Genomic DNA, 18,874 nt, shown 5'->3' on the forward strand with positions numbered 1-18,874 from the left:
CTGGAGAGCGCTTCACAAAAGAAGCGAGTTATAAGTTCCGCTCGTGACTGAGAGGGAAAACTTGAACACTCTGGCTGCGTTCGGATATTTGGCCAAATCGGGCGTCCGCCGCTCCGGCGAAGGCGGCCGTCCGTCTTCATCAATCGGTGCCGGCCGCCGTCCCATTTCCATCCAAACTGGCGGTTTGTCGCCACTGTTTGCCTAATTTGCCAGTCGGCCGCGTCGGAGTTGTCGCTTCTGCGCCATTCGGCAACAGAGCGCCGCTGCCGCCTCCGGCAATAATGAAATCGCCACGTGCCCAGAATTTGACGGCAGCTCTTGGCCGATCGGCGCCGCGCCGAGCTCGCCTCTGCTGCGCCACTTTGGCCGCGCTGGCGATGAGTGGCGCTGTCACTATAAAAGCCAATAAGTGTGTTGACGGTCGAACCAAAACAACGGGAATGCCCGCGGGACCAGGGCATCGTCAGCGGCACAGAGAAACGCGGCGGCGGCCACCGATCGCCGCAGCGGCTCCTTTTTTACCGCTGCCAGCGCGGCACGAGCTTTTATTGCATCCAATCGCGAAATTGCAGGTGCGGTGAAGCTCTAGAATAAAAATGCTGCACCGAGCAGCACTAAAACATGCTTTTCAACGCCAGCGATTCGCTGCCTAAACATAGAAGGTATAATAACGCCCTGAAATTATGCTGAGTCGCAATGCTTTCGCACAAGCTTATAGTCCCGCCGATAGGTGGTACTAGTTGTAGCGCCTGAAGTTCCGCTGTACCGCAATGCTTTAGCGCAAGCTTATAGTCCCGCCGGTAGGTGGCACCAGCTGTAACGCCTGAAGTTATGCTGTACCGCAATGCTTTAGCGGGAGCTTATAGCCCCGCCGATAGGTGGCACTAGTTGTAACGCCTGAAGTCATGCTGCACCGCATTGCTTGCTATTGCGCTTCGCCAGCTTGTACGATTGCGAAGGTTTTACGGTTGAGAATTTCAAGATAGATATAATGCAATGCACAGTAAGTTAACCAGCAGATTTTGCAGTTATATACTTGCACATAATCCTAACCTGCTGAGGCAGTGCTGACCGCCCCGTCATTCGAATATAGTTCGCATTCATAGTACTCGTTCCGGTACTGCCCGTTCCATTCATGTAAGTTTTTACGCCGCATTTGTAGCTCACTCTCACTGTATGTCTCCCTGCCTCCATATTTTTCTTTCACCCGTGTATCTCTCTGTACCTCCCTCCCACTCCGTGTTTTCATATCCCTCACACTCCGTGCCTCACTCACACTCCATTCTCCTTCTCGCTCCGTACCACCCTCTCGCCCCGTGCCTCTCTCTCTCTCTCTCTCTCTCTCTCTCTCTCTCTCTCTCTCTCTCTCTCTCTCTCTCTCTCTCTCTCTCTCTCTCTCTCTCTCTCTCTCTCTCTCTCACTCTCTGTGCCCCCCTCTCACCTGCCGTACCGGTGGGAACGACGCGTCCGTCATATCGTCCGGGTAGCGGTACGAGGAGAGCTCATCATCCCAGCGCTCGGACGCAGTCTGACCCGAGAGGGATGAGGTGCTGCGCAGCTCCATCTTCAGGTCTGTGTCGGCAGAGCTCTGGTCCGACGGCCGGCCGGAGGTCTTCTCACTGCCGTCCGCTGTGTCACACAGAGGTCACGGGTTAGAGAGTGTGGCTGTATCAGGTCACAGAGGTCATAGGTGAGACATAGTAAGGTCACAACACCGTTCGCTGGAGTTACCAGAGGTCATGGGTTAGACAAAAGACGTGGCTAGATCTCCGTTCCGCCCGCTGAGGTGATAGCCGATGGGTTCCCCGACAGCAAAACTAACTGGCACAGCCAAATACCGCGTCTCTCAAAAGATTGCGAGGTTCGGTGAAAATATTAAATAGCAAACTAACAGAAACTTGACCTGCCCTAATTTGATTTTGAATAGCCCTGCACATTGCTTTCAGCAATACTGCCACCTACATTCCCCATTGCTCTCACTTAGTTGATAAATGCCGCTCATCTCACCAAGTTATCGCCTTCCGTTTCGCGGAAGGAGCCCATGGCATGAATAGTTAAAACACGCCACACGGTGTTGCCCTTTACTCCTCACGATTCCCAGCTGGCCCGCGTCAAGCTGACCGCGTCAGACTAGCCGCGCGCGCGTCACGTCTGCCTCGGACCTGACTTGCTGCGCCACACTGGCCTCGTGAGCAGCACCCCCGCGCCAAATTTGTCCCGTCGTAATTCAGAGCGGTCTGCTGCAGTATGCATGCTGGACGAGCCGAGACACGAGTTGCGGTACAACTTGTGACAGGCCGATTCTGGGGCTGGCCAGCTAGGTGTCAGGGCAGACGTCACGCCAGAGAGGTCACGAACCGCGAACGTGAACGTGCTACGTAAATGGGTGGGTATGGGCAGGGCGCTGTGCTGGCTATTGTCATTTCGCTCACAGCTGAATACTATTCTTGTTCAGATAAGTCGTTGGGTGTTGGATGATGGAAGATAATAGCAAATTAAGTCATGAATGGTTCAGATGTCTTCAGAGTTAATAAGTCAGCCAGAATTATTAACGCAGGAAAGGAAGCTTTTAGAAAAATAAGCGTGCTTGAACTTAAGTAGCCCACTGGTTCGCGCCAGCTGACCTGACCTGACATAGTAACCTGGCCTAGGTATCAGGCCTGGATGACCTCACTTGGCACCTAAGCCCGGCTGACCCAACCTCACCTGACCTGACGCTCTGACCTCACCTGACCTAACCTCACCTGCCGTAAGCTCACCTGGCGCCCTGCCGCCGGGCTGGCGGTGACGGCGGCACATGACCAGCAGCAGTATAGCCGAGATGATGACAATGATGCCGCCCACCACTCCGGACAGCACGATCAGCAGCGGGACGCTCTCTGCAGAAGGAAGGAGATGGCAACGTTAGCAGTGTAGTTCATGGTTGGAGGCAACATGTAAAACAATATTTTCTTTAGTTTGTTTATGGAATTTGTTATGTATATCATTTGTTTATATTAGTTTGTTTATGCTTCACCTGGCTTGCAGAGTTCAGTACCTTCACAGCCCTCAAAATGCAAAGTTACCCACATTATAACTGAACCCTGTAATGTAGTTATATTCATCCAACGATTGTCTGTTATATTTACAAGCCACTTCAATTCGGTGTAAGAAGCTTCATAAATATATCATATCTCGTAAGTGCATTCCACTGAAATGGCAGCCCAATGAAGAAAATATCCACCTCTACATTGTGCCGAATGCTTTTCCCGTGTTTCTACTTTCTATATCCTCGCTCAAACAATTTTCTTTTTTCTTAGACATCGACAGTCATCAGTCGCGAAACCTCTCCTTCATGTCCTCAGCAAGCCAGCCCGTTTTCCGAGAGTCCAGCCTTTGCCGTAACGTCTTCGTCCAGACCAATTAAACGACCACAAATGTCTCCTTCGTCGGTCATGTCGGCGAAAATTAAAACCCAGCCCGGTCTGCGACACACCCGGCTTTCTCTGTATGTGATAACAAATGTCGGTAATCTGGATCGGGCCCTAATACGACTCAGTGTCGGACCGCAACTGCGTCGTAACGCCGGCCGACAACTCCCATCGCATACTGAGGGGCTTTCCGGCGCAATAAAGCTGACAGAGGTAGTAGGCCGCCGCCAGACACCCGCCATCCACAGAGCTTTCAATGAGCGGAATGCGAAAACGCGTCGCGGCTGTGTCCCTTTCTCTGTTCCTGTATTGGTTTCGCAGCGGCGGCGGCGGCGGTGATGGCGGTAGTGGCACTCCCATGGGACAATCAAGTGAGATCAAATGGAAGTAAAGTGTGCGGTCGGACGCGTGCTGCCCCGATGCCTGTTCGCCGCTGGAATGACTGAGCGGTAATTTGTCGCAACGACTCGCAGCCACCTCAATAGAAGGGAGGCCTGTCGCACGGCGGAGAGCCACCATTGGTCATAAATCCACCGCAGCGAGCGGCAGTGCGATCATTTCTCCAGACGTGTGACCTGAATGATGGCCGGATGGTGAGACGGTTCGGGATGGTTAGCGAACGCACCGCATCTGTACGGACACGGCCCGACACGCGGACGGACGGTGGCCACATTTGCTAATGAACATAGCGCAGTGTGCGCTGCACTGTCGGCTGCTAATTGCGATTGGTTTCCACCGTGCCGGTTCGGTCGGGATTGAGGAAGATTTATCCCTCTCAGTGTGCGCAACAGAAAAGGCACAATGCAGTTTCTGTCCTCTGATCAAGAAAAAGCAAATACGCCGTGATCGGTGCACCCTTCTCAACTTCCTCAACTTCTAAATGAACATGAATGCACCTTTTTGGCAACCAAATTACAGATGTAAAAATAATTAGCATATTCCTAAATAAACCATCAAACCAGAACCATTGGATCATATCACTTCTTCAGCATCACAGAGGAACACCAGTCTCCGTCATCGATACCGAGCTCCGATTTAGATAATTGATTCCAGTATAAGAAACAGTACTCTCCAACACCCCCACCCAGCCACCCAGTCTCCCATCTCACACACAGACCTTGTTTCTGCAGCAGCACGGTGGCAGAGTCTGCACCGTACTCATTGTGGAAGGTGCAGTTGTAGAGGCCAAAGTCGGACTCGCTGGCTCCGGAGATGACCAGGAGACTGCGCACGCCACCCTCTATCGGCTCGTCCACCGTCTTGTAGCGGTCCGAGTCTGTGGAAAAAAGAGCAGGGTAAATAACAAAAAAAAAAATCGTTTTATAGGCTGTGCTATGGATTTCGAGAAGGTTAAAGGACAGATGTGCCACATATTCACACAGCACAATCTAGAGAAGCGAGCAGTGGAAGAGAGCAGGGATAGATAAGGGCAAATATATTTTGTAGGCTGTGTTATGCACTATGCAGCCTTTACGAGAGAAATAAGGGGGAATGAGTCAAATATCCACACAGCACGTGCACAGGACAGACATGCTGCATGCCACAGAGTTCTTGCTGCGGTGGACTGACAACTAAAGTCACTGAAAATTAACTGACCTTTACTACGCTGTATCTTTGGCGAACCATTTTAAATGAAAAAAATACAGCAGCTTTGCTTGACACAAGCTTTCACAGTTCATGACTGAAGCGAAGGGCTATCTGAAATAAGCGTGCTCGTCACAAGTGTTAAAAGAACACGAAAGTTTAGAAAGTTTTTAGATGCAGCAGCTTGTGGGTAGATTGTAATAGTCAATGTGCGTAGCTAATAACGGCAAATGTCAATAAAGCAAAAAGTCCAGTGTGACCATTTAAAGCCCAGATTCCATCTGGGCTTTAAATGGACCATTTAAATCCAGTGTGACCATTTAAAGCCCAGATTCCATCTCGTCACAGCCACCTTTTTCCTAAAGCGGCCTTCATATGAATCTCTGGGCGACAGCACACGCCTCAGCGCTGCATTAGGTCCGGTTCATACTGGGCACGGAATGAGCCGTCTGCCGTTGAGTCCGTCTGTAGCGGCGGGCTCCGTCGACACGTCACTACTGACCGTTCATCACCAACTCAACATCAAATGCACCATGCGCTCACTCAGGCCAGATTCCCAGTAAAACGGACCGGGCCGCCGACTGTCCGGCCTTTCAAAGAGGGCGCAATGTCAGAGCCAGCCAGCTGGGCTGGCAGCCACTCGGTTATTAGGCCTACAATATGTAGCGGCCTGTCGCTAAGCTGGGATCAATTACAGCCGACGGCGCAGATTGTGAAACTGAATTGTTTGCAACGCTAGTCGCTACAGGCCAAATTAACCCGCGCCCTGGTGGGGTCTGTTTATAACGCGACCTGGTGGGGGGGGGGGCTATTTTTTGCCCCCCCCCCCTCATATCTCCGAAACTACTGGACGGATCCGCAAAATTCAAACGGCGTTCGATAGCCCTGTCAAATTTGTCGAAGGAAACCAAATTTTATGGACCTCGGGGTCACCGATGACGTCACAGGTCAGGTCAAAGATAAAATGTTTCACCGTTCACGGGGCTTCTAGGGAAAGCGCTATAACACCGAGTAAAACGCATTTTGTCGAAAATCAGCGATAAGACGTCAGTTGTCTAGTACATATGTTGCTATTAGAGGTCACTGGTCATACCAGGTCAGGTCACAGGTCAGGTCACCAAAGGTCACCAAGGGTCACCACATGAACCCAACTTTACTAAGGTTGTGCGATGCATGTTTTATGGCCAGTTTTTCATTTCCAACCCAATGGTGTTGGTTATAAGACCATCAGGTACGGTTTAGGTCACTTTCTGGTGGAGGTCAGGTCAAGGTCAGGTCAAAAAAGGTCAAATTTCAAAGTTGATATTTTTGCATAAAATGGGTATCGATTCGATGCAGCTCGTCACGGGGAGTCTAATGGTGGTCTTTGTTTTGCACTACGAGGTCTAGAATTGCTAAAAATTGAGTTTGAAAATTTGACGTCATCAATTTTGAACAGTTTTTTCGCTATAACTTCGCCAAAAAAAGAGGTATCAATCTAAAATTTGGTATGTGGATGAAAGGCGGTAAGGACTATCACATATATTCCGGTTTTTGCGAAATTCAAAAAACTTTTTGGATTTTTTGACTATTATATCCCAAAAATCTATTTTTTGATTTTTGGGGGTCAAAATCAAAAAAATTCAAAAATCCGAGATAGCAGTTTTGTAGCCCTGTCAATTCTACAGCTTTTATGTCCTAAACATTTTTCTGTATTTGCAAAGCTATAGGCCTGACAGCTCTTCCCGCGAAACCCTTTTTTGGGTCGAAAACGGCAGAACATGACGTCACTCTGACGTCATTTTCGGCCAACCTATCATAGCTTTTGGAAAAATTTTTGGTCACAATGTGTAAAATTGATGTCCGGGAGGGTACTGAAAGTTTGGTGACGATCGGCGCAGCGGTTCTGGAGATATATTGAAAAGTCTGGAGGGGGGGGGGGGCAAAAAATAGCCCCCCCCCCACCAGGGCGCGGGTTAAGGAAAATGTTCGCTAACATTGCCCTTTTTCGAAATGGCTAATTTCCATAACCTAGCTTAAATTGCCATGACATTCCGTCATGGAAAGTACAATAAAGGAGCGTTGACATGTAATACAACTAAAAAATGCCCACATGTCTTTAAAAATCAAGTTGACAACTTGTATGATTATACCATCTGTGCTCGTAGCATAATCGCAAATCAATAATTTTGCTACTGAAATAAATAAATGGTCAACGAAGGAGTTAAGTCAGGTCAAACATCACTCCATCTCAAAGTTCTCATGACTTTCAACCGCGCCCTTTCATCGTGTCACGGCTCACAGACTATGACCTATGGCCCTTATCCCCTTACTGCAATCCGTGACACTTATTCCCTCTCGGCGATCCCTGATCCCGGTGCCATTTCTGACCCGGCTCCTGCCTACGCCACCGGCCGGCCACCCTTCACTCTCCTGCCCGCCGCGGTCGACCGCCCGTCCGTTCCGTCGAGCCAACCAATCCACTAATGGTGCCCACGCGGCCGCCCGCCGACGCGTATGGAATCAGCCCTGTTCGAACCAGCTCGCTTTGTTCAGCTCACACACGTCTCTCTCCCGCCGGTCATCTGACGTCTTTATGAACACTGCTCCTCTCGTTCCAAACCGCTCTCTTTCACTTCTCCCCCCCCCCTACCCAGCTAACCCCTCTCGATCTCGCCGGCGTGGCTGGCCGAATTTCAACGCTAAGCTCGCAGCGCGCCGCCCGCTGCCTGCATTGTGTGCTGTGCTCCAATCACCGACATTGCCGCCGGCAAATCCCCGCCGCAAGATTGATCATGCTTCGCGCCCATGCAGTGGGAGACCAGGCTGGCCACCAAGCCGAGACGCGACCGGGGCAGGGAATGAGGACTGAAACGCGGACCCACGGTAGAAGAGGGTTGCCGGTTTTTACAGATGTGGGGCTCCATGTTTGTATAAGAAAAAAAAAATGGAGATCGATGGCGTTAGCATAGCGCATATCTGTACAAAATTATGCACCAGTTTCAATAGCGCAATGTGCTAAGGTGAAATTAATAATAACAAAAGAAAACTCGGGCCCTAGCCATCGTAAGTTCTCATGCATGTAGGTCTGATTGATACCAATACCGTCAAAGCTCTGAAGTTCAGTCAGGCTTAGCGAAAATGTAGGGATGTAGGTTTTGTGGAACATAGCACACATCCCAAAGCCCTGCACTAGTCGGTGTTCGGTGCAAATAGCTACGGGTTTCCATTTCACATTCTGAAAGTGAATATGTTCTTCCGTTTCATATTTGTAACTGAATACGCTTCTGGCTGGCCACACTAAGCGCAGTTTCAAGTGAGCCGCTACACGATACACTGCCTGCAGCGCTCGCCTTTTTAGGTCAAACCGTGAACTCGCGTGTTATGATCGCCCTATGAACTGCACACATTGTGCACATGAACAGTGCACATACACATTCCTGCGTGAGGTGCTGAATCTCACCTGTGCGGATGGGCCGTCCGTAGAGATACCAGACGGTGGCAGAGGGCGCCGGGACGCTGGTAACCACACACTCGACCGTCACCGTGCCTCCGGCGACGCCGCGCTGCGGTGACCGGGCGCTGACCTCCGGTCGACCCCGAGCAAACACCATCAGCTGGCGAGAGATCTCGGGGAAGCCGGTGGTGGCCGCGCGGCACTCATATCGCCCAACGGAGTTCAGCGTCACAGTGATTTCCAGCTCCGAGCCTAGACCGACCACCTGCGGAAGAGAGCTGGGTCAGTACAGAATGCCACAACATGAAAAGGTCACAGTCCACGTGGGTTAAGCTGAGTTGTTTCTTCGTCAGGCGAGGGCGTTGGTCTTGTGGCATGACAAAGTGCATTGCGGTTTGATCCCCTCAGAACAAAATGATCGAGAGCAAAGATATTCTTAAAATGCTATCTGAAATAACTACAAATCACTGCGGACAAGATTCCAACTACAGTGCCTTTTAGTTTTGAGTGGTACAGGGACCCGCAGTTGCTACTGTACAGCGACCCTGAGTAAATTGTCCCAGCACCCTCACAGGGAACAACGATAAGCTGTCAGAGGGTACTCACAGGAAACCTCAGCTGCTCTTGTACAGGGACCAGCAGTCGATATCAATGTTATCGGTTGTTACTGGACAGGACAGACGGTTAGACTTGGGGTTCGTGCACAGTAGCAACTGCGGGTCCCCGTACATACTGGTGTCCGATAGGGAATTTCCAGGGCTGAAAATTGATTGGAGAAGCTTTACATCTGTACAGCTGTAATCACATATGTACAGTGCTGTAATGTACCGGTAAAGTACCATAGTCGTCGCCTTCATACGAGGAGACCCAAATGAACAGCAATATACCGCCGCGGCAGCTCTGTAAAGGTGGCATTAGAAATGAGAGAGAGAGAGAGAGAGAGAGAGAGAGAGAGAGAGAGAGAGAGAGAGAGAGAGAGGGGGGGGGACCTGTGCCGGCGGCAGTGCAATGTTTTGAAACCAATTGGCAGCACAAACACTAGTGCAAGCCAGGATCAAAAGAACCGCTTTTCGTTTAGCTCCATCGCATCATTTCGGCGAACTTGTAGCTTTTCTTCAAAGGATGCAAGCTGCAGGGTAGTTTCGTCAACACCGGCTTCGCTTTGATGCTGAGTGTGTACACTGTACATACACTGAGCCGTCCAGCACGTTTCATTGTCAAGTGTCAGCAACTGAGAAGTTGTTGATGTGTCACAAAGGAATATACCTATCGTAAGCAAGAGACTGTTCAAAATGCCTCCCAAGGTTTTTGCTCTGTTTTACTTCTCCTTGTCCAAAAGGTTATCATTATTGAAGCGCCACAGCTATCAATACCATACTTTCTAACGCCATGCACTCGCCATCAAATGCGGTAACTAACTAACTAATGCGGTAACTAACACTAACAATAGCACCAAAAACAGCGTCACAACTATCACTCTACGATCATCACCACCACCACCACCACCACCACCGCCACCGCCCGCACAAACAACAGCAACACCGCGCCAGGGGAGTCAAGAGAGCATTCGCCGGATATCGACACTGTCTACATCGCCTGTCGGGCCGCTCGTATTTCTCCCTATTACTCAGCCGTGTCGGCGGCGAGGGCGGTAGAAGGAAAGGTCTGACCGACACCACTGACCCATCGACACATAGGCTGACCGGAAGGGCAGGCGACTGGGATTGGCCGGCGCTTAGAAGGTCACGCGATCACCCTAAGTGAGCGTGATATTTATAATGCCACTTCCCGGGAAAGAAATAATCAAAAGTGTGAATGCAGTGATTTGCGCTGAGGATTGCAGCCTCGGTGCAAGACAATGTAAGGTGTTGCTTGAAGCAAACATAACACACAGTAGTGTTGGTGAAAGTGCGTGGCATTTCAAAGCCAAAACTGGACGCAACAAAGCCAAAACTGGACGCAACAAAGCTTAAATTGGGAGCAGCCCTTACTGAAGCAGCACATGTAACCGGTGGTTCCGTTTGAAAACAGACTTATCACATCAGCATAAAGTTTGAATACGTGCGTTATCAAATAATCGGCACCAAAGCACATTCTGTAAAGCCCAGAGAGGTCGCAAGATCTCGGTCCAATGAAGTGCAGAAATCAAGTTTGACAATGTTACCTTATAGCCTCGCCACGGTGGCGGGCGTACGTCGTAATTCTGGTAGCGACGATGATGTCTCTGACCTCCAAATCGTCGATCCTGATTGCAAGACGCATAATCAGCTGTTCTGTTTTGAATTTTGTATAGGAAAGATACTAGCAATCACACAATAAACTTTCGTAATCGAGCTTGGTTATAAAAACCCCAACACAAGCCCTGAGAAATATTCCAAAATAGTCGTTCTATCGGCCCATCAGACAAATCCACCCTGCCAAATCTACTGTTGTTTTTATCTGTCAATGCAATCACGCCTCTCGGTATCATTTTCGGCTTCCCCAGCACGCGCTGTTGATCTCGCTTCTTTCTTCTCTGCCCCACAAAAACGCGCCATCCCCTTGACGGCCAAGTTAGCTTCCGGCTGTGTAATTGGAGGTTGTGGCGTGGGTTTTTTCACCGGTGGTGCTTGGTGGGCGGCGGACGCCGGGCCAGCGGGCGATACCAACTTTAAATGGGCTCCCGTACCTAGCCCCAGCGAGGTGGTCAATGTCGAACGGTCGAAAGGCTCGCAGAAATGCCGAGCCGAGGAAAACAAGAGCCGTCTCTGCGCGGCCACTCACGAACGCAACAGTCGGCCGACGCAGCTAATGGTAACGAATGAAGTTACCGAGTTCAGTTGTGGTCGTTACTGCAGACGGCTGCTCGCCGGACAAAATTTTCAATTTGCTGTAAACGCAGCTCCAGCGGAACGAAAGCTGAAAACTCTAACAGTTATTCTGAACCACCTACAGGCGCTTCGCAATGAATCACTAAAGAACACCAGCAGCCAAAATATCGTAGACAGGCGTCCATTATAGGGCACTCATAGCATCACCTCATACGTCTCATCACCTCATATCCGTCACATCAGTTTCGGTCGTCTCTGGCAGCCGGTGGTGCTGTACCAAAATGATGGCGAATTAAGTTGGTTTGTAGCCAGCAAAGTGCTCAGCGCTAGCCAAGGCCATCCATCAAGCTTCTAGGCCAATGAGACAGCGGCAGCCGGCAGATCCTGCTAACTACACCGAAAGACGGCTTAATGCTTAGACGGGGTTGGTGAAGGTGTGGGAAAGGAATAACCGCTTCTATGACGCATCCATATTCCCATAAGAACTTGTCGGTCAGTGTCGAACACTGCACACACAGCCCCACTGTTCCGAAAGACTCAGAACCGTGTCACCATTCCCTCATAGATGTCGCTAGTATCGGGTACCTGCAGCTATGCTGTTCCGCATGGCACCTCTTATGTCTCCACTCCCGCTCATAGATGTCGCTAATGTCGGGCGCCTGCAGCTATGCTGTTCCGCATGGCACGAAACTGCGCTCCCCCACTTATGGGTAACGTTACTCGTATGAATCCCGCGATATGCGCCTGCATTCATTCTTACCCTCATGCACGAAGCAATGCAAGTGCACTGCTGACACAGCCCATTAATTTGCGTTGGTAGCAAGTAACATCGCAGTGCTGTTCCGCATGGATACGGCGACCCGCACATGCAGTACGAACAATGCGTATTTGATTGCTTTATAAAATATGGTTATATAACCAGTCAATGAGGAGATCTGTCCTTAGACTAAAATGGTTAGAGCAGTAAGTATGACTCAGAAATGAAATAACGTTTTGGTGAGATGAGTGACATACACCAGGGCCTCGGCTAACATGTTAACTGGTGGGCCAAGTGGCCCACCAGTGACCCGAAATGGCCCACCAGCCTCAAAGATTTGGCCCACCAGTAATTTTCCGAAAAATCAAAGTTTCCACATTTTTCACATTTCAAATTGAATTAGCAGATCTTATCGTACACTTTCAGGCTGTAAAGTACCCATCGGTGAAACATATTCTTGTGAAAAAATTCAACCTATTGTTTGCAATATCCTCTTGGGGTAAAAAGTGAACTATAGTGGACTAAGTGGACTAAGCCTCGGTCACACTTCACCGGATTGGACCAATGGACGAGAAACGGACGGCGTCCGGTGATGTCCGGGGGATGTCCGTTCGTTTCCGTTGGACGTCCGTTTCTCATCCGTTCATATCCGTTCCATGTCCGGTGGTGTCCGGTGTGCTCAACCGGACACCATCGGACATGGAACGGATATTAACGGATGACAAACGGACGTCCAACGGAAACAAACGGACATCACCGGACGCTGACAGTTCTCGTCCGTTTCTCGTCCGTTGGTCCAATCCGGTGAAGTGTGACCGAGGCTTTAAATTTTATGCAATAATCGCGAAAGACGTCTGCCTCTGTCAATTACAGATAGTGTCGGCGGCTTCCAGCCGATCGAGGTCTGCGAGAGTTTTTGCAAGCTTTCCGATCGATCGAGTGGTTGCAGTCACATAGGCATCTGCCGCAGACCAATCGGTTACAAGAAAAACTACGAATAAAGAACCGACCAGTTCAGACGGTCGGGGATAAGCCTGCGAGCGATCTCAGACGGCTCGCCGATAGACACGATATAAGCCAGAGTCAAACTAGAGGTAGTGTCGGCGACTTCCAGCCGATTGAAGTCTGCAAGCGATATTATGCGTCTTTACGACCGGTATGATGCTTGCAGTCACACATCTGACCAGTTGGACGAATTTCGAACCGTTCACAGTCAGCGTTCCAAAAATTTCTCATTTGGGCTGAAGATGACACTCAAGAATAAGAATGGATAGTTTTCCACTCTCACATTTTGGCGGCTCGAATTTTCCACTCAGACACCCAAGAGAAATCTGAAGTTTTTGACACTGTTCACCAGAAGTGAACGTGTACATAACTTAGTTTTTTTTTTTTAAGAAAATATCAGGGTTGCGCAGTGCGCTTGGGCTTTTGAGTCAATTATTTTCCATGCGACACCAATAGGCTTAATGATCATTTTCAGAGATGTTGGGGTTGCTGCTACAACCCCCTTTTGGGGTTCCTGCTACAACCCACTTTATATATAAAGTTGCACTCGTGCTGTTCACAATTCCTCCCGATCCACCCAACAACGCCCGATCCCGTCCAACCGCTTCTGAATCTCCGACTAGTCGGCGAGCGATCCACTCACGGCCGTAAGTTATCGTCCAACGTTTTATAATCTGCGTCAATATTGTGTGCATACTTGTGCCACGGAATATATAGTCTACGACATGTTGATATGTCGATATGTACTACGATATGTCGTAGACTATATATTCCGTGCTTGTGCGATTTTATGTGCACCGCGGGAGTATCACCACTGAGAGGGTTGCGGGTCCCTACTCTCTCCTCTCTCTCTCTCTCTCTCTCTCTCTGAAGAGTCGGGGGGGGGGGGGGGTTGAGCCCCGTTTTTTATACATTTTTTGAATGCCATCCTGACGTTTTTTGCAGAATAAAGTGGCCGAAATCTGGGGAGAAATCGAAAGTTGGGGGGGGGGGGGCTATGGCTACGAAGGTCAGTCCATGTCGCTGCCCAAGTGGCCCACCAGTCAAAATTCCTTAGCCGAGGCCCTGACATACACGTGATGGCTGTACCCGGTTTAACCGCATTTGTCATGTTGATGGCATGGTGAAGGTAAACTACGTTCCTTTCTAGCTGGACCAGGCCTGTCGACGCATGAGTGGTTAGCAGTAATCATGCTCTCTAAGTTTTCAAACTCATTTCGCTTGATGGAGGGGCCAACTTGTCTGGCTTTGTTGTGAGCGATGGGGGAAACACCATGATCCGTCTAGAAACAATTTATCGGGACCACGAGCCAGATGGCGACGAAATTTACAAAAATCGCTCAAATTAAAAGTCATGTGACAGAAAAAACAATAGGTAAAGTACTCGTACACCATCCAAAGTAATATTGTATCATATGGATTCATATGGGAATTAAAATTAAGCTCGCCACTCTGCGATGGGTACTGATGACCTAGAAGGTCAGCATCGTATAATGATACACGACTCGCTACTTGCGTCTTAATTACATGTTCCGAGTGATACCACTCGCTAATCAATTAATTAAGGATATCTGGCTAGCGACGACCGTGCACACGTATGCTGGAACGTCTAAAATATTCGCATGAACCGACCATGACGTCCTGGCCCACACAAATAAACCACAATGTCGTTCGTATATCACCTTAGGAAGGCACTTAATTTTTAGGTAACCATTCATTTAAATTATAATTCCAATCGCACCACCAAACTAGACAGTAAAAATACAATATTCATTTACTACCAAAATACAACTGCAGAAATGGGTTAGTAAGATTAAGTAAAACCGTCACCAAATCGTTTCCAATAAAATTTTAATCCAGGCGATCAAATGCGATTCCAAGCTGACCTCACCTTTTGACACCCCTCGCAGTCGCGTTTGAACCAGACGATTTCCGGGCTGGGGTTGGCGTCGACGTCGCATTTGACCGTGACCTTTTCACCGACCTCCGCGGACGCATCTTTGGGCTCCTCCCGGAACCGCGGGCCGTCTGTGCAGCACGGGGAGGGGTCCGTCAGAGGTCTGGGAGGAGGCGAGGTTTCTTGAGAGCATGGAGAAGATACCTGGAGTCATGGTGGGCGGAGCACACTTCCGTTTGCGGAAAGCGGAGAACAGTGTAGAACTAAGAAATAAACGTGCTGCGGGTTCCAGAAGATAAAATAAGCAATATGTAGTAGGTATCGGCATCATTACGACTGTCAGAAATTCAGTCATGTGGAAAACGGAGGACAGTTCGCATCATGGATGGTAAAACCGCTTGGTTGGCCGATGATGATAGATAAGGTGTGGCTGTTACCCATTACATGTAAGATGTATTGAGTGAGATGATGTTTTTCGTACTCCAGCGTAGATGGGTAGCCATACGACTTCCACGGTTGACAGTAATGACATCAGTCATCTTTTGCAAGCTCGTTAAAGATTTGGGCTGTACGAGGATTCGAACCCCGGGCCTTTGGAAGTCGTGGAACCGTGGAAGTCGTATGGCTACCCATCTACGCTGGAGTACGAAAAACATCATCTCACGCTCTCAGTCCCAGCGGATAAAAACAACACCTAAGAATGATCCGCATAAAACTTGGCAGAAAGCTCGTTAAAGTACTTGGTCTGTATAGCTCAGAGGTAGAGCATTGGAGCGCTAATCCAAAGGCCCGGGGCTCGGATCCTCGTACAGCCCAAATCTTTAACGAGCTTGCAAAAGATGACTGATGTCATTACTGTCAACCGTGGAAGTCGTATGGCTACCCATCTACGCTGGAGTACGAAAAACATCATCTCACGCTCTCAGTCCCAGCGGATAAAAACAACACCTAAGAAAGATGTATTGAGCTGGGGCAAGGCCAGTCAAGCAATTCCTTGGCACGGGAGTTGATGACACTCATAAAACCATCGGGCACAGTCATGCTCGCATAATTAAAACCCCAGACTTTGTTACGCGTCCGCGTCACGGCGCTGGTCGCATAGCACGGGGCCATCAGGCCATACAGTGAGCCCCCGCGCTACTGCCAGTAGATGACTCGGGAACCACACTGGGTGCCTCTCCGCCGCCGCAGCCGTCTCGCTCCAGTACAAATCTGGGACAAATCCAGAAATTACGCCGCCAAATTCCACCGGCGAGCAGGGCGCTGCCAGACTGAGGGCCTCCGGTCCCGGGGGACGGAGTTCTGCTGGAGGAAGGGATAGGTGGAGTGGAGACAGGCTGGAGCTAATTACAAACAGCTACTCGGAGTGGGTATATATGCACGGTACACGGTTTATCTTTGAAATGATCACTCTCGGAAAATTACAACAAACATTGTTTACTCAAAATGCATGAATGATACGTACAATATAATAATTATAGGAGTTTAAATGATGTTCGGAAGCAACCTACAACCGTTGGGCCCAAGTGGCCTGCTGTTACATGGAATACATGTTATGTTATGTTATGTTATGTTAAAACTTTAAGCTGAAGTCAATATGACCACTGCTACCGACTGCCAGGTCAGCCCGTCCGTCCGTTTGCTGTCAGTCTAGTGCACACATGGCACCGGCGGAGCCGCTACGCCGGTCCACCAAACGGGTCTCCGGGCGCCCGGCAAGACTTTAATTTCCGGCGCACTAACAGCTCCTGGTGTTGGTTAATTTCATTAAACGCCGCCGCCTTGCAATAATTGTTGAAATATTGGTCATGGCCAGGCGGGCGTGTCGCGTTTATGTCATCCGAGCAGTCATTTCGCAGCGGCCCGACCACTCATAAGGAGCGTCGGCCAGACGTCGATGCTGGGAAGGACACATCAAACGCCAGACAACCGCCGCCTCGGGACCGGGCGCTGTTGTCCGGGAAACCTGTATGCGTTCGCGTGCCTTCAAAGGTTGGCAGCGTAAACAGGCCATTGCCTATGATGATGAAAATCGCGGTGCCATTAACATACGTATGATAAAAACACTATAGCATGATAAAAACAAGTATGCTGAAAATTTGGTGTAAGATGGCAATCAAACTTGAGAATTTCGATACATTTTCGAAATGGAAGGCCAATATACCATAGGTTTAACAGCTAGAGCGTTCTTCATCTCACAGACCCGATGATTGACATTAGCGAGGAATTATCTCGTCGAGAAAACTCATCCACTGTCCGCTGTTGACATTTAGGCGAATGTGCGACCCACTCTTATAGTGACCACTGAGAATTCACCACCATACCCAAGCTTCCGTATCATCATGAGTTAACCTGGCGACCTGACCAGCACCAGTCCGCCCCACCTTCTAACGGGTCGTCCGCTATAAATGGATGCCACCTCCTCTGCCTCTCAACACACCCATTAGTGTTGGAACATTACGGTGATCGCAAACCATTATACAATTCACCACTGCTGCAATGAACACGGCTGCTGAATATTCATACAGGTTCGCAAGTATAGGTATTTGGTTTAAGTATGGGCCCCAGTGAATAGAGCGTGTTACATACCAAATTATTATGGGTTATGTAGTTTAGATAAGTATCGAGTTTGTGTATTAGATATTCTGATGGTATATGTTTACGTCGCGTTTGGGGGAAGATATCTGAACATAAGTTGCAAATAAAGCGTTGACTTCATCTAGCAAAGCAAGTTGTCCAACTGAAGGGAAAAGTTGTCCAGAACTCATGCAACAGGGACCAACTCCAGAACAACTTGTATCTAACTCATGACATAACTTGCGCCCAAACTCACAGCGAATGTCTAAGTCGACCGAGTGGCTGCCCGTGCCGATCTCATTCGTTACGTCACACTTGACGGCGGCTGAGTTGAGTTCTCGTCCGATGGAGCTGAGTTTGAGTTCCCTGCCGTGGTCACCTACCACCACCTCGTCTCGGATAAACCACTTGAAGATGAGCTGTGGGCAGCAGCGGAAGGTCACGTGAACACAGTGGCGCAGCCAGGATTTCGTTTCGGGGGGGTCATCGCCTCCAAAGCGGGCCCCCTAGTGTGCGGGCCCCCCACCCATTTTTCAGAATCTTTCCATATTTCATACGCATTCTGCTGAGCGGGCCCCCTTTACCTGCATGATAACCCTGAGCGAGTTTGAATCGGAAAATTTTGATAGAACAATAGCTCGGTAATCACCCGGTGTTCAATTTCCACGTGAATTGACCATGACAGAAATATGTTACTATGACGTATGAATTCGTATCTTTCGAGGCCGAAATGTGCCCCTTCCGCAATATGCATAGCATATATGCGAACGGAACTGTTGTCTGCTTCTGTCGGACAAGATTTAAGCAGTCTCATGTGCCTGTCCTAACTCAGTCATATATTGGCTGCTGTAGTAGATTGTGCTTTATTTTTCTTCATTACGTGAATTCGCTCACAAGCAGTTTTAACCCTCGCCGGCACAGGGGGAGGGGATGATGCAACCTCCTCCCCCCTAAGGTTTTTCGCGAATAACTCGGGTAAAAATCGGCCGATCGCGACCAAACTTTCAGTACCCTCGCGTTGATCAGTTTTACACCTACCCTAGAAATTTTATGACCCTGACCCAAATGGCCTTTGACCTGTGACCTACTTTCCGAGACCATGTTTGGCCAGAATCGCGATTCGGCGTATGCCGGCTCGCATTAGCCGCGCGTTTGCAGTCTTTTCGTGGTTTCAAGCATTCAAACATGTGATTTGATGCTGCTCCCATGCATTAGGGTGGATGTCAAGGTCACCTGAAGGTCAGGTCAGGTCATTGACCTATGATGACCCGGTACTTTTTCGAATTATACATGTTTCCAGGCTAGTTTTTGGAGCTGAATCCGAATTAAGTAACCATTTGAACATTTACGAAGTAGTTTTGGTGCCTTCGTAACATGTTACGAAGCTGCCAGAGGCGG

The 18,874-nt window shown here is 49.4% G+C and overlaps 1 protein-coding gene across 10 annotated transcripts in view; it reads right to left on the reverse strand.

Moving 5' to 3' along the window:
• Window positions 1-18,874, reverse strand: part of LOC122387098 (irregular chiasm C-roughest protein-like) — a 92,749-nt gene that overhangs the window by 1,719 nt on the left and 72,156 nt on the right. For 3 of the 10 annotated variants that reach the window (XM_043376938.1, XM_043376937.1, XM_043376936.1), the window contains 7 exons: window positions 17,733-17,895; window positions 14,894-15,030; window positions 10,595-10,675; window positions 8,437-8,695; window positions 4,528-4,686; window positions 2,760-2,879; window positions 1,442-1,629 (listed from right to left, as the gene is read on the reverse strand). In XM_043376938.1, coding sequence (XP_043232873.1) covers window positions 1,442-1,629; window positions 2,760-2,879; window positions 4,528-4,686; window positions 8,437-8,695; window positions 10,595-10,675; window positions 14,894-15,030; window positions 17,733-17,895 — 1,107 coding nt within the window. The remainder of the gene's footprint in view (window positions 1-1,441; window positions 1,630-2,759; window positions 2,880-4,527; window positions 4,687-8,436; window positions 8,696-10,594; window positions 10,676-14,893; window positions 15,031-17,732; window positions 17,896-18,874) is intronic. The other 7 variants (XM_043376945.1, XM_043376944.1, XM_043376946.1 and 4 more) reach the window with 3 other exon arrangements.

Source organism: Amphibalanus amphitrite, unplaced genomic scaffold (genome assembly GCF_019059575.1).
Source record: "Amphibalanus amphitrite isolate SeventyFive unplaced genomic scaffold, NRLGWU_Aamphi_draft 000273F_arrow, whole genome shotgun sequence".
Lineage (NCBI taxonomy): Eukaryota > Metazoa > Arthropoda > Thecostraca > Balanomorpha > Balanidae > Amphibalanus > Amphibalanus amphitrite.